This window comes from Erythrolamprus reginae, chromosome 6 (genome assembly GCF_031021105.1).
Source record: "Erythrolamprus reginae isolate rEryReg1 chromosome 6, rEryReg1.hap1, whole genome shotgun sequence".
Lineage (NCBI taxonomy): Eukaryota > Metazoa > Chordata > Lepidosauria > Squamata > Dipsadidae > Erythrolamprus > Erythrolamprus reginae.
In genome coordinates this window covers 83186353-83214224 of record NC_091955.1, presented here as the reverse complement: position 1 = coordinate 83214224, position 27872 = coordinate 83186353, and the positions used below count along the sequence as shown (strand labels likewise).

General features: G+C 36.5%; 1 protein-coding gene across 7 annotated transcripts in view; it reads right to left on the bottom strand.

Annotated features, from left to right (window-relative positions):
- ERC1 (ELKS/RAB6-interacting/CAST family member 1) overlaps positions 1 to 27872 on the bottom strand; it is a 213730-nt gene that overhangs the window by 15423 nt on the left and 170435 nt on the right. For 4 of the 7 annotated variants that reach the window (XR_011559525.1, XR_011559527.1, XR_011559526.1 and 1 more), the window contains 2 exons: positions 5352 to 5450; positions 4113 to 4179 (listed from right to left, as the gene is read on the bottom strand). Coding sequence is in view for 3 of the 7 variants with exons in the window: in XM_070756464.1 (XP_070612565.1) it covers positions 5352 to 5450 (99 nt within the window). In the remaining 4 variants the exon portion in view is untranslated. The remainder of the gene's footprint in view (positions 1 to 4112; positions 4180 to 5351; positions 5451 to 27872) is intronic. The other 3 variants (XM_070756464.1, XM_070756466.1, XM_070756465.1) reach the window with 1 other exon arrangement.

Genomic DNA, 27872 nt, shown 5'->3' with positions numbered 1-27872 from the left:
GTGAAAGAAGAAGGACTGTGAATTGCCTCACAGCTGCAAGCTAAGTATCACAGAACTGATAAGGGACTTGTACAAATTACCAGTTTGTTTGGAGACAAGTGCTCTTTGCTATACCAAAAGAGGGCTTGGTTTAAGTGAATTTTCATTATAAAGAACATTGTTTTGAATTTTCAAACGTGTGTGTGTCTGAAATTTGTACCTGTGAATTTTTGGGAGGAGTCTACCAGAGAGCCCGACAGAACATGTTCTTAGTGTAGGTCTCAGATACTTGCAGGATACTTTATGTTTGTTTGTTTTTACTGTGCCTGCCTTAGTTTTTAGCACAAAGCTCTCAGTGTATGACGTAGTGTGTTTGTTCATTGGCTGGTTTGTCTTGCACCCTGATGTTGATGACCCAAACTCACTGAGTTGGCTTCCATGTTTAAAGGAGAAATAGAATCTGAGGTCCACATTTCTAATTAGATTCGGGCCCTTGGTACAAGTTTTATATCCCATGATTTGGATAGGCATGCCAAGTTCATAAATCTCTAGAACGAAGCCAACCATCTCAAATAGTAAAATCCCCACTAAGCCAAGTGCCAAGATTGTGACCATGTGACTGAGCCCAAATAAAGCACTTAGGTGAAACTACTCACCATTTCTATTGAATAAGAAAGTTATAGGAATTGTGTGAGAGGCCCAGAGGCATTCTTGTATATAAAGATAAGAATATATACAACATGTTAGCTTCCCACGTACTGATTTAAAATAAAAGTACAGTGGTACCTCTACCTACAAACGCCTCTACTTACAAACTTTTCTAGATAAGAACCAGGTATTCAAGATTTTTTTGCCTCTTTACAAGAACTATTTTCCAAACTCGAGCCTCCGAAACTGTAACCGGAAAAGGCAGGGAGAAGCCTCCGTGGGCCCTCTCTAGGAATCTCCTGTGAGGAAACAGGGCCGGAAAAGGCGGGGGGAAGCCTCCATGGGGCCTCTCTAGGAATCTCCTGGGAGGAAACAGGTCCTCCACCCTCTCTGTGGTTTCCCTAATCGCATGCATTATTTGCTTTTACATTGATTCCTATGGGAAAAATTGATTCTTCTTACAAACTTTTCTACTTAAGAACCTGATCACGGAACGAATTAAATTTGTTAATAGAGGTACCCTACAGAGATAACTAATACAGTCCAGTTAACTTCCATCTTCATTAACACATTTTTCCTAAATGGTATTCCTCTCATATACTTCAATATATTTCTACCTCTCCAGTTTGTTGCCTGTTAATTACCTCTGCAACATCTATGACTTTGTGATGTTCTTATAATTTTTAAATTTCCTCTATTCAGCATAAACTTATTTTCTCTTTGAAGTTAATCACTTAATCCTCTTTGTTATCTTCCTTATTCTTTGATATATCTGACCCTATGACCTCCACTTTTCAACTAACCAACCAGAAATAGATAGAAATTATGATTTAATTTTTTTAAAATGGATTTTTAAAATTTAAATCAGATTTTTTAACATTTTTATCAAATTTATTTAAATAAAATGCTTTTGGAGTAAAAATCTATGTAAATACAGTTTTCTATTTAAGATAAATTAATAATTTAATTTATTCAGCATGAGATGGAGCTTAGTTACGTAGCATGAAGCTATATATTCTGCAATATTGGGAATGTCATTAGGTCAACAGCGGGTCAGAGGAGAGCCACTGCGGGATAGAGATGAAAGTTTCTCTTTTAAAATTATCATTTAAATCAACTTGATTTAAATAAAGCCCTTTTACTACTGATTTCAATCATAATTTAAATTAACTTGATTTAAATCAAATCCACCCCACAACCAAGCAACCAACCAAGCAATCCTCTCAATGAATTGATATACAACTTCACTTTGTTATCTATGATCCAAGTCCTGATTCCCTCCTGAAAAAAATCATTATGATGTGCTTTACATGGGGATATATAAATCCCATTACATACACAGAGATGCACTTTACATCGCTACTATAGTTTGGCCCCTATCTACTTAAAGAAATGACTTTCCACTTGTTACTAAGTTAGACTTTTTAATTCATCCTGTATGGAAGTACAGTGTTCCCTTGATTTTCACGGGGGATGCGTTCCGAGACCACCCGCGAAAGTCAAATTTCCGCGAAGTAGAGATGCGGAAGTAAATACACTATTTTTGGCTATGAACAGTATCACAAGCCTTCCCTTAACACTTTAAACCCCAAAATTGCAATTTCCCATTCCCTTAGCAATCATTTAGATTATTTACTCACCAGGGTTATTTATTAAAGTTTATTTAAAAAAATATTTATTAAAGGCAGACAAAAGTTTGGTGATGACATATGATGTCATCGGGCGGGAAAAACTGTGGTATAGGGAAAAAAACGTGAAGTATTTTTTAATTAATATTTTTGAAAAACCGTGGTATAGACTTTTCGCGAAGTTTGAACCCGCGAAAATCGAGGGAACACTGTACAGTATTTCTCAACTTCAGCCACCGAATGAAGTATCTAGACTTCCACTCCCAGAATTCCCCAACCTAAATACTGCTGTATGGGGTTATTAAAGTGTTGTCAGGAAAAAAGCCTGGTTATAAAGAACTATTTTTTTTTTTTTAAAAAATGGATTTTTAAATTTTAAATCATATTTTTTAACATTTTTATCAAATTTATTTAAATAAAATGCTTCTCAGTACCAAGAACAGGGAATTCATTTTTACTAAGGTACATCCTGAGTGGCTAACTTTATTTTTACGATCAAGCATTCAGTTTTTAATTTTATCACTCTCTCTACAATGCAGCTATGGTGGTGCTATGGGAATGTTGTTCTTTTTACTATTATTTACTGTTTTATCTGATAATAGTAACTTATATTAGCTGATGTTGAATTTTTTTTCACTGTAAATGATCATGGGCAAGTGAACCAAGAAAACATTTGAGTAGAGTTACTAATCAATCAAGCAATCAATCTTTCTTGTTCATCTGACTTTCATATTCTTACATCTTACTGTCCTCCAACTTGGATTCAAATATTATTATTTCAATTGTATCATTTATTCCATAGCACAGAGCTTAGTAAGTCTTAAAGTCATAAAATGTCCCACTGTTTTCTCTCTGGTAATAATATATTATTACAAAGTAGATGAAGAAAGAAATACGACTATGGATATACTTACATGAACTTTCCCCAACAAAATGAGCTCCCTATATATTGAGTTTGATTCTAATACAATACCAAAAATCGAGTATGTTCCTTCAGCTGCACTTTACTCATTATTCATTAAACCTACCTGCTACTTTCTTTTTTTACAATAAAAATGTATCTGGACTAATTAACTTACCTCATCTCTTCCTGTTTATTAGCATTCTTCAGCAATATAGTTCACTTATTATTACAAACCGTTTAAACATACATATAGAGACATGACAAAAAAGTAACTTCAAACACTATGAAATCACAAAGGAGCTTGAATTAAACGGGTTTCTGTACGAAAGGGATTGCTTATATAATCCTCAGATTGTCTTACTAAAATTTAACCTCACGTATCTGGGTTAGGATAACAATATACTGTATAGATTTAATAAATCAACATGTGTACACAGAATCCGGTGCATTATTATTCATCTTCCATTCTAATTTTATTATAATGAACCTTTTACATAATTTTACATACAGCAATGTCAACAGCATAGTTCATTTTGCTCACGAATTATAACATAAGCGATGGAGATAAAATATTTTTATCGATGTGTAATTTAAGAATAAAAAGATGGGACACACCACTAGGTCAGAAAAGTTTTCTAAACATAAATATTGGAAACCACGTTCAAATTGTGCTGTTAAATTGTAATGGAAACCATTGTTCCTTCGTGAATCATGCTATTGCTTTGCTGCAAATCCAACTGCATGCTTTGGGAGAGTATTCTCACAAAACAATTCAAAGCTAGCATAAATTACGAAACAATAAAGCTACAACAAAAAAGTAGGAATGACTTCAACATGCAAAGACCACATTTAAAAGGGAAAGGAAAAGACACTAAACCACATAATCACACAGAAGCAAGATGCAAAAGTGACCATTGGATATTTTTCTACTGGTAAATAAAGCCAATTCTCACCGTTCTGAACAAAATGGCTGAACTAAGAGCATCTGATTGGCTATGCCCAAATACCCTCTTCCTCATCCTATTGGTTGAGAGAAGACAAGGGGGGAAAGAACCAGAGAAGCATGGGAATGAAATAAAGATCTGGTTAGTATTTAAATCACTCAAAGGAATATTGTAATAGGAAAGGGAGCACTATTTTAGCATACTTTTCTATCCTACTGTTCTGAATCATTGTTATGTTTGGATAATTTATTCATGATAATCTAAATATTATTATAACATATTTTATCAACTAGAATGGCTAAAACCTCATTAATCTCCCCAGGCCACTGAGAACTATAGTGGAAAAATCCATGAGTTCTTCGTTTTCTTTGAGCCAGTATTAATATTTTCAGTAAGCTGGCCATCTTATATTACTGCTAATGCTTTTCCAGTTAGAAAGTTCTCTTGCATTAGCTGTTGTGTTTGCTAAGCCATATTTTATATCATCCAAATCATGTTTTAGTTTAGTTAGTAACAGAGGAAGCTAGCCCATGCATCAGAAATTATAAATTAATTTCTTTTTCATCAGCTTTTATTAAACTTGTAAGGTAGGAGTCTATGATCATTAAGTACAAAAACTGAGATTTTGCCATGGGGAAGTCAGCCAATCTCTCCCTTAGAATAAGCAATAAATCACAGATCTTATTTGAGCATATATATTTCCAAAGGAAGTGGCAGTTTGAAATAGTCCTCACATATAATTCTAAGATTCGATGAAGTGTCTAGAAAATTCGGATGTACTTTATCTACTATTGCTTTTATCAGATCATTAGTTTAATTTCCTTGAATGTGGCAACGTTTTGTTATAATGTCTGTAACACTGCATTCTGGTTACCTGAATGACCTAGTACAATTTTATATTTTCTTTTATTTGAAGTAGACGCTAATTAATTCAGCTATTTATTTAGTCATATAATTTGTCAGTCATCATAATAAAGATAAACTCCATTATTATAAGAGCAATCAGTCCACCAATATAGTCCTAAGAAGAGTTCTGAAATAATGAAATCTAATGATTTGCTAAGTGAGAATTCCAATACTGTATTATATATAAAAAAGGAAAATACTGTATATATAACTGCAACAAACTATTCTTCGATTCTATTTCAGAAGAGCTGATCCTGGTCTTAGATACAATTAAAAAACGGGCATATTTCAGTAGTAACAGATTAGTAACAAAGAAAATAAAAAACAGAACTATAGTCTTACCTGATCTGGGGAGGGCTTGTGATTAGTTTGATTGAAATGAGATGATTTCAGATTATCATCTTCATAATTATCTGCCATCAGTTTCATGCGATTCTGAGTCTACAAAACAGATAAAAGAAAATTTCAATTTCCTAAAACATTAATTTACACTTTTAAATCTATAATATATATTCATTACATTAATAGGTTCATTACATTAATAAGTGTCAGGGATATTTATTTATTTATTTATTTTGTCCAATACATAATACACATTGAAGAGAATAGATATGTAATAATATAAATAAAGAAAAGAATAGAAGAAAAGATATAAAAGTATAGGTGAACATATTTGAAAGGAAGAAAAGATAAATGAGATAAGGAGAGACAATTGGACAGTGGACGGAAGGCACACTGGTGCACTTATGCACGCTCCTTACTGACCTCTAAGGCAGTGTTTCCCAACCTTGGCAACTTGAAGATATCTGGACTTCAACTCCCAGAATTCCCTGCTGGCTGGGGAATTCTGGGAGTTGAAGTCCAAATATCTTCAAGTTGCCAAGGTTGGGAAACACTGCTCTAAGGAACCTGGAGAGGTCAATTGTGGATAGTCTAAGGGAAAAATGTTGGGGGTTAGGGGTTGACACTACTGAGTCAGGTAATGAGTTCCACGCTTCGACATATTTTTTACAGTCAAGTTTGGAGCGGTTAATATTAAGTTTGAATCTGTTACGTGCTCTTGTGTTGTTGCGATTGAAGCTGAAGTAGTCATTGACAGGTAGAACGTTGCAGCATATGATCTTGTGGGCAATACTTAGATCGTGTTTTAGGCGACGTAGTTCTAAGCTTGGCGCAATCAAATCAAAGTTCAATTCTCTTTATGAATGTACTATATAGAATAGATAGAATCTTGTCAGATTAAACCTATAGTAGCCTTACCTAATGGCTATCCTGGAGCAGAGGCATTAAACTAGCTGCCTGTGGGCTGGATGTGTAATGCGCTGGCCACACCCACGCATGGTTTAGCAAAGGGGAAAAGACTCAAAATATGTCATGTGACGCTGCAGACGGAAATTTCACAAATGCAAGTTTGACCCCCCTGTTCTAGATTCCTGTTCCCACATTCCAGCTCATGACTTTTCTGCCTCGTGTCTCACCCCACTCCTTGTAAATATGCTCCCCCCTACTCAGAAATCTGCTGTTGTCGATTGCAATAAATTTAATTAAGAGTGTAGAATTTTCCTATCACATACATCACACTATAAACATCCTATTTGGTGAGATGCTGACAACAGCATGCATGAGAATAAATGGAATGTCAAGCCAGTGCAGAAGTTGGTGACAATTGCTGGTGCAGAAGTTGGTGATAAATCAATGGCTGGCCACGCTATCTGTAGAAGGTCTGATGTTTATGTGAACTTGAGAGAAGTGATTTTCATGAGGGAGCAGATGCAGCCACAATGCATTTTTTCGAGAAGTTCAAGGCCATCCTACGTTCACCACCTGGGCGGAAGCAGAAGGAGGAGTTGCCATGCTAGCACAACCTGAGTGGGCGATGTGACAAGTTTGTGGGTGGGGGGCAAGGGATGTCAGCTTTCAACTGGGAGGGAAGCTCAGATTCGGGTTTCCCAGTGTAGGTGCCAGTATGGCTCCAGCAATAAATTGGAACTTTGAGGAATACTTTAGCAATAAAGTGGAATCTGATTTAGTTTGGATGCTACCTGGAACCTGGACATGGAAACTTTAGCGGACAGTTCTAAACTGAATTGTGAGTAAGGCAAAGATGTGTAGTGCTCCTTAGGAATTTGATGTATTTAGAGTCTTTAACTGTTCTATCCTCGCAGAACATTTCAAATATTTTTCAGGTTTCAGAAGAAAAAAAGTGGTATCTATAGCTCACATTCCACAGTGAGAAAAGTTCAAAAACAATGTTTATTATTCTTTTATCATTATCTCAACCTTGCAACCTATTCTGGAATCCAAGAGTTCCACAGAAGCTTAGTTGAAGAAGGCTGGATTAATACATATTAATCTTTTCTTGATGACACAAGTGTGTGGGGTGGGGATTTGTGCATTTTTGTATGCAGTCATTATTTTGTCATCTGAGTAATCAAGTGATTTACAGACAATGCAAATAAGGAATACAGTAGTCCCTCACCTATCGCTGGTGTTACGTTCCAGACCTGGCCGCGATAGGTGAAATCAGCGATGGGGAATTTATCGACTGATAATACTTATTTAAGTATTTATATTGTAATTGTTTGGTAAGTTTTCATTGTTTTAAGTGTTTATAAACCCTTCCCACACAGTATTTATTTTAGATACAGTATTTAAATACAGTATTTACAATTTTAGATTTTTTTTTTTAAAAAAAACCTGCCGATCGAGTTCGGCGGGCTGTTTAAATCTGCCGATCGACTTCCTCAGAAACCCGCGATGAAGTGAAGCCGCAGTAGGTGAAGCGCGGTATAGCGAGGGACTACTGTATAGATATAAATATTGTCAGAGAACAATGGAGTTGTACTCAAAGAGGAAAATTAAACGGGTGATTGTAAATTAAACATAAATACTAAAAAAATCAGAAGTGGATTTAGGTATTTTCCAGCACACAACTGAAAAATAGTTTTCATATAATGACAAATCACTATTGCAAAACTAAGAATTTTTTCATAAAACACCAGATTGTGAAAGGCCTTCATTACCATTTAGGGCAAGGAGATTTTGACATATGGGCACAAGACCTTGCAAATGAAATCAATATTAGATTAAACAATCAATGTAATATAAGATCCAAATAAATATATCTTCTCAATGTTCAGAAATTCTAAAATTTAAGGATAAGATTTTAAAAATAGTGCCTGAATATTATGGTTTATTTCACGATAAATATTGTCGTTAATAAAATAAATATGAATTCTTATCTATAGCAGATGATTTTATTGTCTGTATCTGGCAATCATTAAGTTTGGGTAAGCCCACGGAGAGTGCACTATCTGGATGACGACAATCAAAAATGTGAAAGCAGGGGATAATTTAGGTATAATTTAAGAAATAACAGCTGCAATTATGGACTGACTAAATTGTTCAAAAAGTGAAGATAGCAACTGACTAAAATTTCAGGACAAGTTATAGTTAATACACCATAATTGGTCCATTCTAATTTCCCAATCTTGCCTGGAAAGGACAGCATAAGGAGGAAAAATGTTTTTTCAAGGATACATACAGTATATTTGTGATATATAGTTCTAGCTACAAAGTACAGTGGTATCTTTACCTAAGAACGCCTCTATTTACGAACTTTTTTAGATAAGAACCGGGTGTTCAAGGTTTTTTTTGCCTCTTCTCAAGTACCATTTTCCACTTACAAACCCGAGCCTCCGAAACTGTAACAGGAAAAGGCAGGGAGAAGCCTCCGTGGGGCCCCTCTAGCAATCTCCTGAGAGGAAACAGAGCCGGTAAAGGCAGGGAGAAGCCTCTGTGGGGTCTCCCTAGGAATCTCCTGGGAGGAAACAGGGCTGGAAAAGGCTGTGAGAAGCCTCCGTGGGGCCTCTCTAGCAATCTTCTGGGAGGAAACAGAGCCGGAAAAGGCTGTGAGAAGCCTCTGCGGGGTCTCCCTAGGAATCTCCTGGGAGGAAACAGGGCTGGAAAAGGCTGTGAGAAGCCTCCGTGGGGCCTCTCTAGGAATCTCCTGGGAGGAAACTGTAGCCGGAAAAGGCGGGGAGAAGCCTCTGTGGGGCCTCCCTAGGAATCTCCTGGGAGAAAACAGGGCCTCCATCCTCCCTGTGGTTTCACTCAATCGCACACATTATTTGCTTTTACGTGGATTACCATGGGAAAAATGGTTCTTACAAACTTTTCTACTTAAGAAAGTGGTCAACAGAACGAATTAAGTTTGTAAGTAGAGGTCCTACTGTATGTTATATTGCTGTAATAGGTATCTTCACAGACCCAACCGCAACCTGGATTTATCAAAGTACTTCTAAAAATGAATACGTTCTACCAATATTCATAAAATAGAACTGATTATTTTCTGATAGAGGATCAATAAAGTTATTTTAATGTAATTTAATTTATTAAATTTATAGGCCGCCCAACTCCTTATGGACTAAATTTTCATTTATTTAACTTTAAGGGGTTTATATTTCATTAAAATATTGTAGGCTTTTATGTGAGATATTTTGGACAATATTGCATTATCTTGACTTTATACAGTAGTTGGAAAAACTATATGTACTGTACTCATAAAATACAATATAATATAAACACACACAGTTACTAAGAAAAGCAAAAGGATAAGGAAAATAATAATAATAATAATAATAATAATAATAATAATAATAATAATTTATTAGATTTGCATGCCGCCCCTCTCCGTAAAGTAAAAAGTTACTTTGTAGAACTTCATTCTCCTAGACTTTATTTGGGTATCCTGTTTGTTATATCTTATTTACTTAGATCCCGTTACCAGCTGCAGTTAACAGCCTTGTAATACTATTTCTTGGTTAGGCATCTGGATGATTCCTAAATTCTGTGGGAAGGAAATGAGGGACACTAAAATGACCACATTATGCTCTTTCCAGAGAGGAAAACACAAATTATTCCCACATATGTACATTGCATATGTGAACATAAAAATTAAAGCAGATGGGAGATAATATTTTGGCCATGTCATGCAGAGGAATTCACTGGAAAAAACAATTATACTTGGAAGAATTAGTGGTAAAAGAAAACCAGGCCACCAACGAACACAGTGGCTGGACACTATCAAAGCTGACACCAGCCAAAGCATAGAACAACTCAAAGAATTAGTGTAAGATCAGAAGATTTGGAGATATCTGGCCAGTAGTGGGCTCTAAAACCTGTTGCTACAGGTTCACATGCACCACCGCTTGTTCACATGCGCAGAAGCGTTGTGGGCAGGTGGGCAAAGCCTCCCGTGTCTATCTAAGAACTGGGGCGAACCAGGAGCAACCCACTGCTGCATCAGGCCCATAGAATCGCCAAGAGTTGGAAAAGACTGAATAGATAAGATAATCATCACCATCATTAATGACATATAAATCATACCTGACAATGGGTCTGACCCAATACCATAGAGCAGCACTCACTAGAGCAAGATTTGAGCAGTTAGATTCTATGGTCAAATATGGACGATTCCACCAAGTACCATATTTTGAGAGAACATGCATTTGTGGTGCACCAGAAATAGAAGACATTGCACATGTGCTACTCAATTGTAAACTATACTCCTCAGTAAGACCTCAGTATTTACAGCCCCTACGTGACAAAATCATACACTGGGACTGTAATAAACAATTATCATATTTTCTTCAGGGTACAAATATATATGTAGTTTCTAGAACCGCTAAGATTATAGTCAGGGCTGTTCAGATGAGAATACATTTTATAGAACATATTGGGGTGGCATGCAAAGGAGATGAACTCACTTAAGAATATTTCATATCAGTATCTTAGATTTGTTTAATATAATCCTTTGCACGAGTTATATTCTCATGTTTTATACTCAATTTTAGCATATTATACAGTGGTACCTCATCATACGAACTTAATTGGTTCCAGGAGGAGGTTCGTAAGGTGAAACGTTCGTAAGATGAAACAATGTTTCCCATAGGAATCAATGTAAAAGCAAATAATGCGTGCAAATCCTTCAGAAAAATCCCAAACTTTAGAAGGGAGGTGAACAGAGGGCAGGGAGGAGCAGCTAAAGGGGGCGGGTGGAAGAAGCAAGGCTAGGCTAAAGGGTGAGTGGGAAGGAAGAAAGGCAAAGGGGGCGCCCCTCCCTTTTCTTTTTTCAAAAGACACAGTTTCAGTGCCTTTGCAAGCATGCAAAATCTTTACTCCTCCAAGCTGCCCCTCCCTTTTCTTTCTTAAAAAGACACCGTTTCAGTGCTTTTGCAAGCATGCAAAATCTTTACTCCTCCAAGCTGCCCCTCCCTTTTCTTTCTTCAAAAAAGGGGTAAAAAAAGAAACCCCTTCATCCCAGCAGCAGCTGCTTGGGTTCGTAAGGTGAAAATAGTTTGGAAGAAGAGGCAAAAAAATCTTAAACACCGGGTTCCTATCTTGAAAAGTTCATTAGAAGAGGAGTTCGTAAGATGAGGTACCACTGTACTGCATTTTAACTTATTATTTATTCAAATTCCATCTATTTTAGCCAATTTTATTGTATTTTAACCAGTCACAGTTTTATGACGACCGATGTGGTCCTTTTCCTCGCTTTGATATGGTCGATTGACTAATCAAATAAAGTTGATATTGATTGATTGACATATAAATTATAAAGTCAGACTTTTGAACAGCTTTCAGACGTGTAGACTTCAGCTCTCAGAGTTCCCAACAATAGTCGTATTGGGTAGATGTGGACTTTCCACCCTTTCAAGACCACCTTTCATTTTCAGGAATACATAATTAAAGTGCTGCTCTAGCACATTTTACAAATTTATTGGAAACCATTCATTTTGTTACAAATTTGAATCTATGAGTAGTTGCTACTGCCTTATTATTATCACACTCCATCACAATGAACCAGGATGTTTTTGTTTCTCAGATAACGTTTGGATGAGTTACTAAATGTGGTGTGACCAGAACAATCTAGAACTGAACACACTCAAAACCGTAGAAATGGTGGTAAACTTTAAGAGAAACCCTTCCACCTGTCACAATACTAGACAACACAGTATCAACAGTAGAGACCTTCAAATTTCTAGGTTCTATCATATCTCACGACCTAAAATGGTCACCTAACATCAAAAACATCATCAAAAAAGCACAACAAAGAATGTTCTTTCTGCGCCAGCTCAGGAAGCTCAAACTGCCCAAGGAGCTGCTGATTCAGTTCTACAGAGGAATCACTGAGTCTGTCATCTGCACCTCTATAACTGTCTGGTTTGGTGCTGCAACCCAACAGGACCGACACAGACTTCAGAGGATAATCAGAACTGCAGAAAAAACAATTGCTGCCAACCTGCCTTCCATTGAGGACCTGTATACTGCACGAGTCAAAAAGAGGGCAGGTAAAATATTTACTGACCCCTCACATCCTGGACACAAATTGTTTCAACTCCTACCCTCAAAACGTCGCTACAGAGCACTGCACACCAAGACAACTAGACACAAGAACAGTTTTTTCCCAAACGCCATCACTCTACTAAACAAATAATTCCCTCAACACTGTCAGACTTTTTACTAAATCTGCACTTCTATTCTACTAGTTTTTCTCATCATTCCTATCACCCATTTCCTCCCATGTTGACTGTATGACTGTAACTTGTTGCTTATATCCTAAGATTTTTATTAATATTGCTTCTTCATTGCTTATTTGACCCCTATGACAATCATTAAGTGTTGTACCAATGATTCCTGACAAATGTATATTTTATTTTATGTACGCTGAGAGCATATGCACCAAGACAAATTCCTTGTGTGTCCAATCACACTTGGCCAATACAAATTCTATTCTAAATGTGCTAAAGAAAGTTAAAAGATTGAGGATGGGTAAGCAACACAAGAATCTAAAGCCCTTTCCGAAAATAACTTTTTACGAAGCCAGAATGAAAGTTCTTTGAATGGGAAATCTATTGGTTTTCTATCCCCTCTCTCCATCTCTAGCCCATCTGCCCCCTTTCCTTTCCAGAAAAGAGGTAGAAATATGACAGCAGGAAAATGGGGCAGGAGGCTGAGAAAACAGATTTTATATTTATGCAGTTCTGAAGATTTGCAGTTTTCTTAAACTTTTCTCCACTTATGTATATGCACACTTCACATTTCATGTATAATGTTAATGTGTTATCCAGCGGAGGTTATGGAAATAACTACAGCTGGAAAGCTAAAATAAATGCACACTGATCTTGAATAGATGAGGATCAGTTTTCATTGAAAGATAAAGTCCCCCAGTTTAAGTGTAACTCCTGATGATTTTATGAACACAGCCAAGTAGGTGTCTTCAAAACAGAAAGAAACTGATTTGTCATTGACTTCTCCTTTATAATGCGGCAGATTATTGATGGACTCCTTGCAGGCAGGAACCAGAATCAGCCCTATTATAAAAGGCAGTTAACACAATCGGTGACTCTTGTATTTTAATGTACTGGGAAATGAAACTATTATTCTTATTTTTATATACTTTTAACATCCAATTATTGTAATCTAGTGATTTATATAGTGATTTAAAATAACAGAACCAGTAAAAAATAACAAAGCAGAAAAAGATAGTATATATATTAAGATATAGTAGAAAAAAATAGAAGGTGGAATTGTAAAAGTCCTTATTCAGAGTAATATGATATAGGTATAAATAATTTAGGTATAAATTAACCATACAAATAATTTGGAGTAGAGGAATATTTTTGCTTGGTATTTAAATTGCTTGGCACCTGCTGATATAGATCTAAGTAAGGAACAAAGTCTGTCATAACCAAATTCTTTCCTTTTGAAAATAAGTAATTTTCCTTTATTAAAATGTGAAGGATTGTGAAAGCAACCTTTAAACCTGATATTAGTCACATACAAGTTCATTACATTAAATTCTTGATCGGTATGTTATTTTTTATGGCTCTGATCAGGGGTGGGTTGCACTTACCTTTCTTACCAGTTGCATCACGTTAGAAATCATGTCGTGCAAAAACACCTGGAAATTACCCTCTGTGCATGCACATAAGCTTGTGCACACAGGTTTTTTGCAAGCCAAGGAGACTGGAGGACTAGTTTGGGAGCATGGACTGTCAGAGGTTGCTACCGGTTCAGTGAACAGCGCTAAATTTTCACTACCAGTTGTAAAGAACTGGTCCAAATTGGCAGCAACCCACCCACCACTGGCTCTGATACATTTCCTGGTACTGCAAATATCAATAGCACTTAGACTTATGTACCATTTTCACAGTGCTTTACAGTCCTCTCTAAGTGGTTTACGGTCACAATTCAAAGGGTTGGTAATGACCTATAAAGCCCTACATGGCATCGGACCAGAATACCTGCGGGACCGCCTTCTGCCGCACAAATCCCAGCAGCCAATCAGATCCCACAGAATTGGCCTTCTCTGGGTCCTGTCGACTAAACAATGCCGTTTGGCGGGCCCTCTGGAATCAACTCCCCCCGGAGATTCGAATTGCCCCCACTCTTCTCGCCTTCTGCAAAATGTTGAAGACCTATCTATGTCGCCAGGCATGGGGGGGCACTATCTCTTCGGAGAGGGGCGGCATACAAATCTAATAAATAATAATAATAATAATAATAATAATAATAATAATAATAATAATCTTCCCCCACCACCACCTTTTTCTGACTATAATACATGAGAATGGTATGATTGTGCAGTAACGATTGTTTTTAATATTTATGGGTTTTAAATTTAGCTTTTTATCTAATATTGGATTTGTATTCTGTATATTGTATTGTATTGTAGTGAGCTGCCCCGAGTCTTTGGAGAGGGGGGGGGCATACAAATCTAATAAATAATAATAATAATAATAATAATAATAATAATAATAATAATAATAATAATAATAGTAGTCAGCATATTGTCCCCAACAATCTGGACCCTCATTTTATTGACCTCAGAAGGCTGTGTCCCCCTTGAGACAGTGAGGTTAGCCTGCCATACCGTATCCTAACCACTGCGCCACCACAGATCCTAATCTCAATACCATCAATAAAGCCACCACAAGCCTTTAAAGAAGCAAATTGAATTTCCATTTTCCCAGCATGAAGAAGCAAAGCTGAAGAAAACTGGGTGCTGAAGGATGAAATGCAGAGATGTTTTGTAAAGGCCTTCTGGACATAATTCAGTGACATTAGACTGATAGCGCAAGTTGCCACTTCACAGCTGGATGTGCTCATAAAGGCTGGTTGGGAACGTCTCCATTTGAAAGCAGCAGTTAAAATGAGATTTTTCCTGGGAATTGTTTTTGTCTGATTATGGAACAATGCAGAGCTAATTAGAGTGGCATTTAGTAAAAGGAGTAAGATAAAATTAGGAATTTGAAAACAATTGCTTGAAGTGAAATATACTTAATTTTGAACAATCTTTACTATTTAACAAGAGTAATTTGATCTTAAAATGTAACTTGTGTAATGCTGAAATACAGCATTTACCTTATGTATGCATGTGTGTGAACATATAATTTATATACTGTACATAAAATACAGTGTTCCCTCGCTTTTTGCAGGGGATGCGTTCGAAGACCGCCCGCGAAACTCAAATTTCCACGAAGTAGAGATGCGGAAGTAAATACACTATTTTTGGCTATGAACAGTATCACAAACCTTTAACATTTTAAACCCCATAATTGCAATTTTCCATTCCCTTAGCAACCATTTAGATTATTACTCACCATGTTTATTTATTAAAGTTTATTTTAAAAAATATTTATTAAAAGCAGACGAAAGTTTGGCGATGACATATGACGTCATCGGGTGGGAAAAACCGTGGTATAGGGAAAAAACCCGCGAAGTATCTTTTAATTAATATTTTTGAAAAACCGTGGTATAGACTTTTCGTGAAGTTCGAACCCGCGAAAATCGAGGGAACACTGTATATAATATAATGCACAAATGTATAAAAATAATAATAATATCTAAATGATAAACTGTAGCTTCCAAATTAACAGTGCCAAAGCAGGCCTATGTTGACTAATAATTTGTTTCCTCTCTGAAGAATAAAGAAAAAAAACTTGGATAAATGAATGTTTCTTGGTTTCTGATAAGGAAGACTAATGGCAATTAAGAAGAAGCTATTAATGCTTTGGCACAGCAATGAACTTTTTTCACTATTTGTCTTTTGCTGAAAGGTTTTCTTTCGTTCCCTGTTTCCTGGAACATTTAGATTTGTTACTTGATGCCAAAAATTAGACATTTCACGCAGACAAAATAAGCTGTGAGAAACTATTTTACAAGTATAGCTACAGAAGGAGGTCAAACAACATTAATATAAAATTGGTTACTGCAATGTTCTAATCTTTTGCAAAAATATGATGATGTAATAGAATGAGAAGTAATTGTGATAAATCTATTAATAAATCTCAAAAAATTTGTCAAGAATCCTCTAAACTAATATGATAATTATTTTATTGAAAATAGCAGCTAGTGATATGATATAACACCAGTTCTTTTGATTTCCATGTTCATATACAGATCTGGAATATAAAGCAGATTACCAACAGGTTATCTTTGAACAGAATATTTGTTGTTTATTTGCAAACTTAACAATTTGTAATTACTCTAGATCATGGGTGTCATTTCAGAACCAGTTTAAATTAAACTAAACTAAAAATTAAATATTAACACAGAAGTGGAGTTGTTTCTGCCTATGCTTGTTTAAAATGTTCAAATATTTAGTGTTCAAGTAAATCACCCAAAATCCAAGAAAATTATTTTACGATGGAGATTATTATTATTATTATTATTATTATTATTATTATTATTATTATTATTATTATTATTATTATTATTAGTCTGTCATCTGCACCTCTGTAATTGTCTGGTTTGGTGCTGCAACCCAACAGGACCGACACAGACTTCAGAGGAGAATCAGAACTGCAGAAAAAACAATTGCTGCCAACCTGCCTTCCACTGAGGACCTGTATACTGCACGAGTCAAAAAGAGGGCAGGTAAAATATTTACTGACCCCTCACATCCTGGACACAAATTGTTTCAACTCCTACCCTCAAAACGTCGCTACAGAGCACTGCACACCAAGACAACTAGACACAAGAACAGTTTTTTTCCGAACGCCATCACTCTACTAAACAAATAATTCCCTCAACACTGTCAGACTTTCTACTAAATCTGCACTTCTATTCTACTAGTTTTTCTCATCATTCCTATCACCCATTTCCTCCCATGTTGACTGTATGACTGTAACTTGTTGCTTATATCCTAATATTTTATTAATATTGCTTCTTCATTGCTTATTTGACCCCTATGACAATCATTAAGTGTTGTACCACATGATTCTTGACAAATGTATATTTTATTTTATGTACGCTGAGAGCATATGCACCAAGACAAATTCCTTGTGTGTCCAATCACACTTGGCCAATAAAAAAATTCTATTCTATTCTATTATTATTATTATTATTATTATTATTATTATTATTATTATTAATGTATTAGATTTGTATGCCGCCCCTCTCCGAAGACTTGACTCCGATAGAAGGCGAGTTAAAAGCTACATCTAGGGCAGGGGTGGGCAATTAATTTTGCCATAGGGCCGCAAGAGAAATTGGGATGGTTTTAGAGGGCCGGACTAATATAATTAACTCAGTTCTACCCAATACTGTATATTATTGGGTAGAACTGAATTAATTATATTATAATTATAAATTATATTATATATTTTATATATATAATTATATATTATATATTATATCTTGAACACCCGGTTCTTATCTAGAAAAGTTGGACCGACCTCCGTGGGCCGGTCACAGACAGTGGGTGGGCCGCATCCGGCCCTCGGGCCACATCTTGCCCAGGTCTGATCTAGGGCTATAGAAGCTAAGAGTCCTAAAGAAAACTGCAGCTCAAATAAAGATTGTAGTGATGAGGAAAGTTAGTACATCTTTGGTTCATGAATATGGCTGATGGGGAAGATGATATAGTTAGGCTAATTTTAAAAGTAAGTCAACGCATGGTACTTACTACCACATATGGTGGTTATGCCTAGAATCAAGGAAATTCTGGATTATTTATTTATTATTTGGATTTGTATGCCGCCCCTCTCCGAAGACTCGGGGCGGCATACAAATGGTTCAAAATATGGTAAATATGGTAAAAGAGATATTAAACTTCAAATTAGAATTTAAGCCCGAGATATTTTTATGAGGAATAATCAGAGGACAACGCAAAAAGGCTAACTATTATTTGACAGTACATGTATTAAACGGCAGCCTGTTTGATTTTTGAGCAGAATTGGAAAAAAGAAAACGTACCAACTAACGATCTGGTAATTAAAAAAACACTAGAATGCCCAAAATAGAGTAAACTTACTTTAGAGTTACAGAACAAACAGGGAGAAGAATATTACACTGTGTGGGATAAGTTTTATAATTGGATTGATAGAAAATGAGAAATAAGATAAATGTAAATTAAACCAAAAATAGGGAAACTGAAGAACAGAAATGTAACTGTAAATATGTAAATATGTGTAAATATGTTGTCTTTGCTGCATATTCTTTTTTGTTTTTGTTGTTATTGTGTTTTGTTTCTTTCTTTAAAAAAGCCAATAAAAATATTTAATAAAAATAAATAAAAAGTATTATCTATATGAGAGAAAAGTTGTTTTCTGACTTCAATGGACATCTTCTTTTTGTTGAATCAAGCAAATTGAATATTTTTTAAAAATAATATTTTCTAGTTTCTTTACTTTTATAAGACAATGTTTACTTTTATAAGACAATGTTGCCAGCCTTGTCCATTTCCAGATGTATGAACTTCCACTCTCAGAATTCTGCAGCTAGCACGACTATTGAAAGGAATTCTGAAATGGCCAAGGTTAGGAAACAATTTTGTAGTGCAATGCTGTAGTTAACATATGTATTCATATCATGGTCAAGTGCGCTAAAGGAGAAAGTAATAGGTATTAATTTGATATGGTTGCTAAATAATTTGATGATCAGCCATTGATTATTGCAGTGTTTCCCAACCTTGGCAACTTGAAGATATTTGGACTTCAACTCCCAGAATTCCCCAGCCAGCATTCGTTGGCTGGGGAATTCTGGGAGTTGAAGTCCAGATATCTTCAAGTTGCCAAGGTTGGGAAACACTGGATTATTGAGCCTAACACAGACAATTCTGTATCTGCAGAACTAATGTAGAATGTTTTAACGGGCATGTGACATTTTAATAGGAATATGAGTATGAGGGCAGACAACCCTTTGCGGAAATGTCTCAAATAAGTGGTGCACATTACATCTTCTTGTAAGAACCCAGCATTATCCAATCATCATTATCCAATCAGGCAGAACTTCCTCTACAGTATCGCCATGGAAAAATATTTTCATTATGCCTTTTAGATTAAGCTTTCTTGCCCAAAAAGATTCCGAAGAAAAACATATGGTTTGCTTCATGTTGTTATGATGAGTTCTCTCTCGCTTACAGTCTGTCAATCAAAGAGTACCGATGTACCTTCTTATGCAGCAGTTTCCTCCTCCGTGATAGCCTGCCCTTACTGACTTTGGTTGTGGGTTTTTTCCACCCTGAGGAAATACCTCTTCTTTCTTTTACTTTGAAGTTTGTGTTTGATTTAGAAGAACCTGAACGCAGGGCGTAACTGATGCTGTAGTGCTGAAGGGACAAACTCTCATTGGATCACCTCAGAGGCAAAGAATATTTACCTCAAAGTAGCCACTGCATGGTAGAGAAAAGGAAGGCCTGGAGGCACGCTGTCCAGGGGGTCGCAATGGGTCGGACACAACTTCGCAACTAACACCACCACCACCGGCTTTATGCATTTACAAGCAGATGTAGAATTTTTTTAATCTAAATGTATAAACTAAACGCACAACCTCCACTGAAAAACTGTGTAATGTCCCTTAATTGCCAGAGCCTGGATTATCTATTCCATTTCTGCTTTAAGCTTTCCATTAACACACTAAATTTGTCCTTTCCTCAATCCTGTTGTGAAGAAAATAATCAAAATTGAATTTCAATGTCAAATGCCACAAAGGCAAGGCTATGCTACTGATTTACCACGTTTTAAAGTAGTAAATAGCAACGTATTACATTTATTTATTTTTAAAATTTATTTGCTGCCCATTGGGGGGGGGGGGGGGCTATAAAATTTTTCTTTATTTTTCTTCCAACATACAATAAAACAACATGAGCAATAAAATCTCATTTTCAAGAGCGACTCTTGATAAGCTGATTTTTTTAGATTTGCCATGGCAAACATTTCCTAGGAAATATTAACACTATTCTAAGGCATAAATAATACATTTGAGGCCCGACAGGCACAAAACAAAATATTTCTTTGCAACAGATATACCACAACAAATACACTAATGGCCTCAATAAATCTTCTTCTGACTGCTATCATCACTGGCTAGTGAATGTCCTTTCACTTCTAGGCATGTCCAAAATAATATTTTTAAACTATCTTCCTGTCTCCCATCTTGTTTTTTAAATTGCTTTTTAAATTTTAAATGTATACCAAACACTGCAAATGAAGATCATCACAAGGAATAAAAAGGAGACTGACAAGCAGCCAACATTGCAAAGATGGAAGAAGAAATCTACATAACTTGGGAGTATAAATACACTTCTAATCTTAAGGAGAGACATACTAGATTAAGGTGACCAGACGTCCTGCTTTTTAGGAATTTTTCCCGTGTCCCGCATTCTTTTTAAAAAGTCCCGATTTTTTGGGGCGGCCAGTTTGCAGAAGTGCGCTTGTTCGCTCCGGCTCCGCAGCACCCCGCCGCGATACCCCTTGCCCGCCCGGCCCTCCTGCTGCTGGGCTTGCTGCAAGCTGGCAAGCCAATCCAAGTCGCCTCTGCACCCCAAACTGACGGGCCAAACCGGTACTGATGCTGTGGGACCCACACTCCCTCCAGTCCTCCAGCAATGCCTACAAGACAGGGGCCCTGTGGACACCGCCAAAGCCAGCTATGTCTTCATTAGGAAGAACAGGCTAGCTATTTTGTTCCACTTTACCTAACCCATGATCTGGTCACTTTATACTAGGTGTTACATATCCATATTCATATTTGGATATATAAATAAAAGTGAATGAAATTACTTTTCTAATATAGTAAAAAGTGAATCTGAATCTGAATAAAACAATCCTTAACTTAAACATTCTTGAAGAGTAGATACCCCAAACTCAGTTAACTACTCAACTATTCTTATTTCTAATACCCCTGATCTATAGAAAGATATCTTAATTTTCTGGTTTTCTATCAAATGTCCTACCGAATTCAAGTCCATAATGTTGTCTAAAGGGAAGATGAAATGATGGTAAATACTCTCTCTTGCTCTTCTCACCTGCTGAAAGAGACATGGGAATAGGCAGACATCCAAGAGAAACAGGTGTAGGCCTGAGAGATGGCATAAAAAAGTCTAGTAGAGTATGGGCCTTACTGATTAGACGATAGTGATGACCAACTGGCCAAACAAAATGGTGGGAACTCAGCTACAGTACTCAGTTGAATAAGACTCTGCAAGTTGCAAAAATAGATTCAAGGATTGCACACATCCTATAGGTACAGGATTCTAAATCTGCACCCCGCCCAATTTAGAGCTGGTCTTGTATTTCAATTTGTATAATAGGATTCTACCTGTCTTTTCATTATGACATTATGAAGACCGGCATTCCAATTTTGCACACTTGAAACTGCAACTTATATCTATTAGCATTTACTATCTGAAACTTCAAAACCAGACTAGCTTCTGTAATGACAGTCCAGGAGGCAGCACTTGACAAGTGAGAATCGCGGAGAGACAATGAGAAAAGGACTTTATCATAAAAGCGCAGTGAAGCAGGCTGAGAGAATTTCAATTGGGTTACATTATCACTCCTTTCACACCCAGTAGCAGGGACGCCTGATTCTTAACCAAAGATGTGTAAGGATCATATGGACTTAGATTTATTCAGCTGCTGAATGTCAACACGTTGCCTTAAAAGAAAAATCACGAAAGAATTGTTGAAACCATCCTGAAATTAACTGAAATGGCAACAAATCTCACTAAGACTAATCAACCTATCTTCAACGGAGCTACTGTTTGTGCTTCTTTGTACCTATTTTATATACCTGAGTTCAAAGCTACATCAGAATAACAAAATAACTGAGTTGGAAGGGATCTTGGAGATCTTCTAGTCCAACCCTCAGTTTCTACCCATTGCTTCTTATCCTGCCTTCAGGTGCTTTGGAGAATAAGTTGACCCCCTCCCCTTCCTCGTGGCAGCCCCTTAGATATTGTAATATTGCTGCTATCATGTCCGGTAGGGGGTTTCAATTATCTTCACTACCAGTTGCTATCAGGAGTGTGCGTGCATAGCATTGTGCAGGGACATCTGGGTGGCTGAGCTTCCAGCAGCCATCGCTACCAGTTCACTCGATCCAGGGTGAGCCGGTAACAATCCACCACTGCCCTAGTCCTTTAAATTAAACTAGACATACCCAATTCCTGGTATCGTTCTTCATACGTTTTAGCCTCCAATCCCATAATCATCTTTGTTGCTGTTCTGATATCTGTATGATCGATCTATCTATCTATCTATCTATCTATCTATCTATCTATCTATCTATCTATCTATCTATCTATCTATCTATCCATCCACCCATCCATCCATCCATCCATCCATCCTCTATCATTATCTATCTATCTGTCTGTCTGTCTGTCTATCCATGCATCTATCATCTATCTATCATTATCTATCTATCTGTCTGTCTGTCTGTCTGTCTGTCTATCCATGCATCCATCATCTATCTATCATTATCTATCTATCTATCTATCTATCTATCTATCTATCTATCTATCTATCTATCTATCCATCCATCTATCTATCTATCTACCTACCTACCTACCTGCCTATCATCCATCCATCCATCCATCCATCCATCCATCCATCCATCCATCCATCCATCCATCCATCCATCCATCACATATCAGTGATACATAAGAAGAAAAGATTATCCTCACCACCCTCCCACCCTAACTCCAGGAACTATTTTTTGCAAGGGGGAAAAAAATCCTTTCCCAATACTTCGAAATTCCTGGATTCTAAAGTGATGGGGACTGTTCAGTGTCAGCTCAACACAGGCTGTCTGCAAGAGCCCAGAAACAGCTATGCATGCACACATGAATGTCCCTTTGTCTGCACCTTGTAAACACTGCTGATAGCAACATTATTTAAGGAAAGAATTCTACTTGGCCTTGCTATTGTGTCTTTCAGAAAAGTAATAAGATTTGGCTGAATTATAAAATGAGTACTTTCCTTAAGCCTGCTGATTAATATTGCCAAGAGCCTGTATCTGATGCAGAAGTTCAACATGGCTAGTTTTCCAGTAGACAAAGGAGATGGCTATGCATAACAACTGTGGCCAGGATAGTCTACGCACAAAATTGGAAATCTGATAGTATTCCCACATCCTCAATGGTTGTCCGAAAATTTTTAGAAAGTGCCAAAACATGTAAACCAAGAATGGAATTGCATAATAAAGAAGAGAGACTGCGGGAACTGGGCATGGATAGCCTAGAGAAAAGGAGGGCCAGAGCGGACATGATAGCAGTCAACAGGTATACGAGGGGTTGCCACAGAGAGGAGGGGATCACTTTATTCTCCAGGGCACCGGAGGGCTGGACGAGGAACAACGGCTGGAAGCTGAGAGATTCAACCTGGAAATAAGGAAGAACTTCCTGACGGTCAGAACGATCAACCAGTGGAACTACCTACCAGCGGACGTTGTGAACTCCAATACTCTGGACATTTTTAAGAGGAAATTGGACTGCCATTTGGCTGGGATGCTATAGGGTTCCTGCTTAGGCAGGGGGTTGGACTTGATGACCCGCATGGTCCCTTCCAACTCTAACAATACATAAATAAATAAATAAAAGAAAATATGGAGTAGAATTTGGAAACATAAAAGGAGAGTCAATCCATTTAATATATAAATGTATAGAAACAGAGTTAGTCAAAACAAAAACAGCAGTGTACTTGAAAGTGTAAATAATACTGAAAATGTTACAAAAAAGCTGTAAAAGTGTTTAGTTGTTTCTATGTTTGTTTTTCTATGTTGTTTTTTCTATGTTGTTTTTAAAGGGAAAAACCAAATTAAAAAAAGAAATGTCTCTCAAAAACTGGTAAGAAAACCATTTGATGGTTTTGTTTGATGGCGCTTTGCCACAAGTTATGTAAAAACCCTTGCCAGCTAGCTATATATAATAAAATAATTACTTTGTGATCCTGTTGGGGATTGAACAACAGTAACTTTCAACACTACATGAACGATATTTTTTGCAAAAATTAATTGGTAAAAGTTTGAAGAGTTTAGATTTTTAATTTTGGGGGATTACACTCCCCTTTCTCACGTTTAGATGTGCAAATTCGGGAGAATCGCTTCCTGGGCCATTGCGAAGATGATTCTGCAGCCCAACTTCATCAATCACCAAATTTGTTATTTATTGTTAATTACAAATCTGCATGTCAAAATATATGGATGGGGTTAAGAGCTGTTTGGAAGAAGTGGAGGTTACATTTTCTCTGTCTTTCTCTGTTACTCCCCTCGCTCATCCTTATCCTGAAACTACTGAGAATGGAAAAAAATATATCTCCCCTTGCCTATTTTCCTTCTGTTTACTCTGCATTTGCTCTGACCCACAGAAATGACTGCTGTAGAGGCCAAACTAACTTCATTTTGCACAATCCCAGCTGGTATCAGTTTCTGTGTAACCTTCTGCTATAATAGTATCCTGGACTGGATTATTACATAAATTGACAGCAAACTACTACTCACTCCTCTTCCCAAAAAAGAGGATTGGGAAAAAATAAGTGTGTGTGTGTGTGTGTTTGTGTATACACACTACAAGAATGGAGAGAGGGGAAGAAACTCCTGCAAAGAGAAACTTGACCCTTTTTTTTCATTTATGTGTCCCTCTCTCGTCAAAGATGATGGCATTATTGTAGGTCAGGAAGTTCAGTTGAAGAAATAGCAGAAATCATAGACAGAAGCTTGAAAAGTAAGAGGAGAGGAGGTAATAGAAAAAAGCTGCAACCTTTAGCTTGATTTATTGACAACTGGAGGTTTTGAGGGAGGACCAGGAAAGCCAAAAGTTTATGAAATCCCAGTGGTATCATAATAGGCAGAGGAGCTAATATAGGAAGGAGAAAACAGGTTTTAAAGAGGAAATAAATGTATCAGAATTTTGCAGCAGTTTAAACATCTGGAAAGAATGAGAAAGAAGAGATAATCAAGAAGAAGTTGATCTGAATCCAGTATTTTCCAAGCCAGATTCTTGTAAATCCGATGTAAGGCTGAAACCTAAGCAGACAGTTTTTGCGATACAGAAACAAGGAACATAAAACAGAACATCTTCAATTTTAACTAATACATATTTGTATATTCTTGGGAAATGGAGAATTATTAACCTCAGGATTTATTTGGCAGAAGTTAAGCATCCTAGTTTTCAGAATTAAAGATAAAGATGAGGGAGATTTAGTGCAAGACTTGGACATATTGATAGGAGAACATCAATCTGAACTGTAAAGAAAGTGAGATATTTAGGAATCCAGTTGACAGCAAGATGTGTAACAATTAAGGAAGACAATTATTATAAATTGCTAAACAATTTCAAACAGATCTAGAAAAATGGAAGAATTTGCAATTATGAGTGGCAACAATTAAACTGAATATACTGCCAAGATTATTGTTTTTATTTCAGACAATTCCAGTAAAATGGAAAATAAACATTTTGAGGAATTAAATAAGACAATTTACAAGTTTATTTGGCAAGCAGGAATCGGCTTGAAAATGATGCAAGATTAAAGGACCAAAGGAGGTTTTGAACTACCGAACTGGAAACTACATTAACAAACTGCAGTGGATACGAGTGGATCGTATTGAGGAATACAAAGCTATTATTTTTGGAAGGACATGATTTGCAATTGGGGTGGCATGGTATTTTATAGAATGGAAAAAATAAGATACATGGATATTTTCAGAGACATTATATAAGAAATGCTTTATTATTGGTGTGGGAGAAGGTTAAAGGATAATATTATACAAAAGTACCAGTTTGGCTTTCAACAATGGAAGCATTAACATATCCAAATATTATGGAAACAATAGTTAAGTACAAAGATATTTTGAATGAGGAAAATGGGCTCAAAATGAAAGAAGAAATAAGAGAGACAGAGATCGATATAACATGGTATATGTATATGCAGATACCATCTAGATAGGAGAAAAATGTTAAACAGCAGGGCTTTTATAAAGAATTAACAGAAATAGATAAAATCCTAATAGGAACAGAAGAAACGCCAATAAAGAAATTATATAGTTATTTATTAAGGGTAAGTTTGGAAGAAGAACAAATAAAAGCAACAATGATAGCATGGGCAAAGGGTTTTAGTTATACGATAGATTTGGATAAATGGAATTTTGTTGTAGGATAGAGATTATAAATTAATGCCAATGGCATATAAAGAGAATTTGTATAAAATATTTTACAAATGGCATCTACCACCGGCAAGAATGTTTAAGGACAAATCAGAGAAATGTTGGAAATGTCACCAAATACTAGGATCTTACTATCATAGGTGGAGAAGCAAAAAAGTACTGGACAAAAATTATGTCATGGTTGGTAGAAATGATACAATAACATGTTGAATTGAAACCAGAAATATTTTTTGTTAGGAATTTTACCTGAAATTTATCAAAAAGTTATGGAATGCATTATGCTCATGACCAGAGGTTCTACTTTAATCTTCAATTAAATAACCATTCATTTATGATGGTTTGAAGTTACAACAGCCTCGAAAAAAATGACTTATGACCCAAAAACCAATGCACCACCCTTGCTGTCATATGATCGTAATTTGGGTACTCGGCAACTGACTTCCACTCAATTCAATTCAAATTTATTAGATTTGTATGCTGCCCCACTCCGAAGACTCGGGGCGGCTCACAACAATAATAAAAACAATATTCCAGCGAAAACAAATCTAATATTAAAAAGCACATAAAACCCTATCATATTTTTAAAAAAGCAAACAACATATACATACCCAAACATAAATATAAAAAAGCCTGGGGGAAAGGTGTCTCAACTCCCCCTTGCCTGGCGGTATAGATGGGTCTTGAGTAATTTACGAAAGACAAGGAGTGTGGGGGCAGTTCTAATCTCTGGTGGGAGTTGATTCTAGAGGGCCGGGGCCGCCACAGAGAAGGCTCTTCCCCTGGGGCCCGCCAAGCAACATTGTTTGGTCGACAAGACCCGGAGAAGGCCAACTCTGTGGGACCTTATCGGTCGCTGGGATTCGTGCGATAGCAGGCAGTTCAATGTCCTGCAGCCACGATGGTGATTTGCAACCTTCTCAGTGAGCATCCAACAAGCAAAGTCAATTAGGTAAAAGCCAGATTTACCTAATGATCATGTGGTCTGATTAATGACCCTAGTGACAATAATGGTAAAACTGGGTCTGATCATGTGATGACTCCTTTAACAATGTGTTGCTTAGCACTGAAATGCTGGTTCCTACTGTGGTTGTTAAGAACCTCCTGTGTTAGGTATGAAGGGTTTAATAGTAAATAAACTATTTTTTAAAAAAAAAATGAGATCATGAGATACCATAAAACAACTCATGCTTTTGGAGAAGATTAAATAAACCTATGTGAAACTGGTATATCCATATTGTGCAAGATGTAGCCCTCCTGATCAGAAACAGTTCTTTTTTATATTAAAATTCAATTTGTTAGACTACAAACTGAGTTAACTGTAATTCTGCTTCCAGAGCAGAGTTTTTATTTGCTTGAGTGCTCATGCTGTTAAATTTCTTCCCCTGGCAGATCAAACATGCCTTCTTTTATATG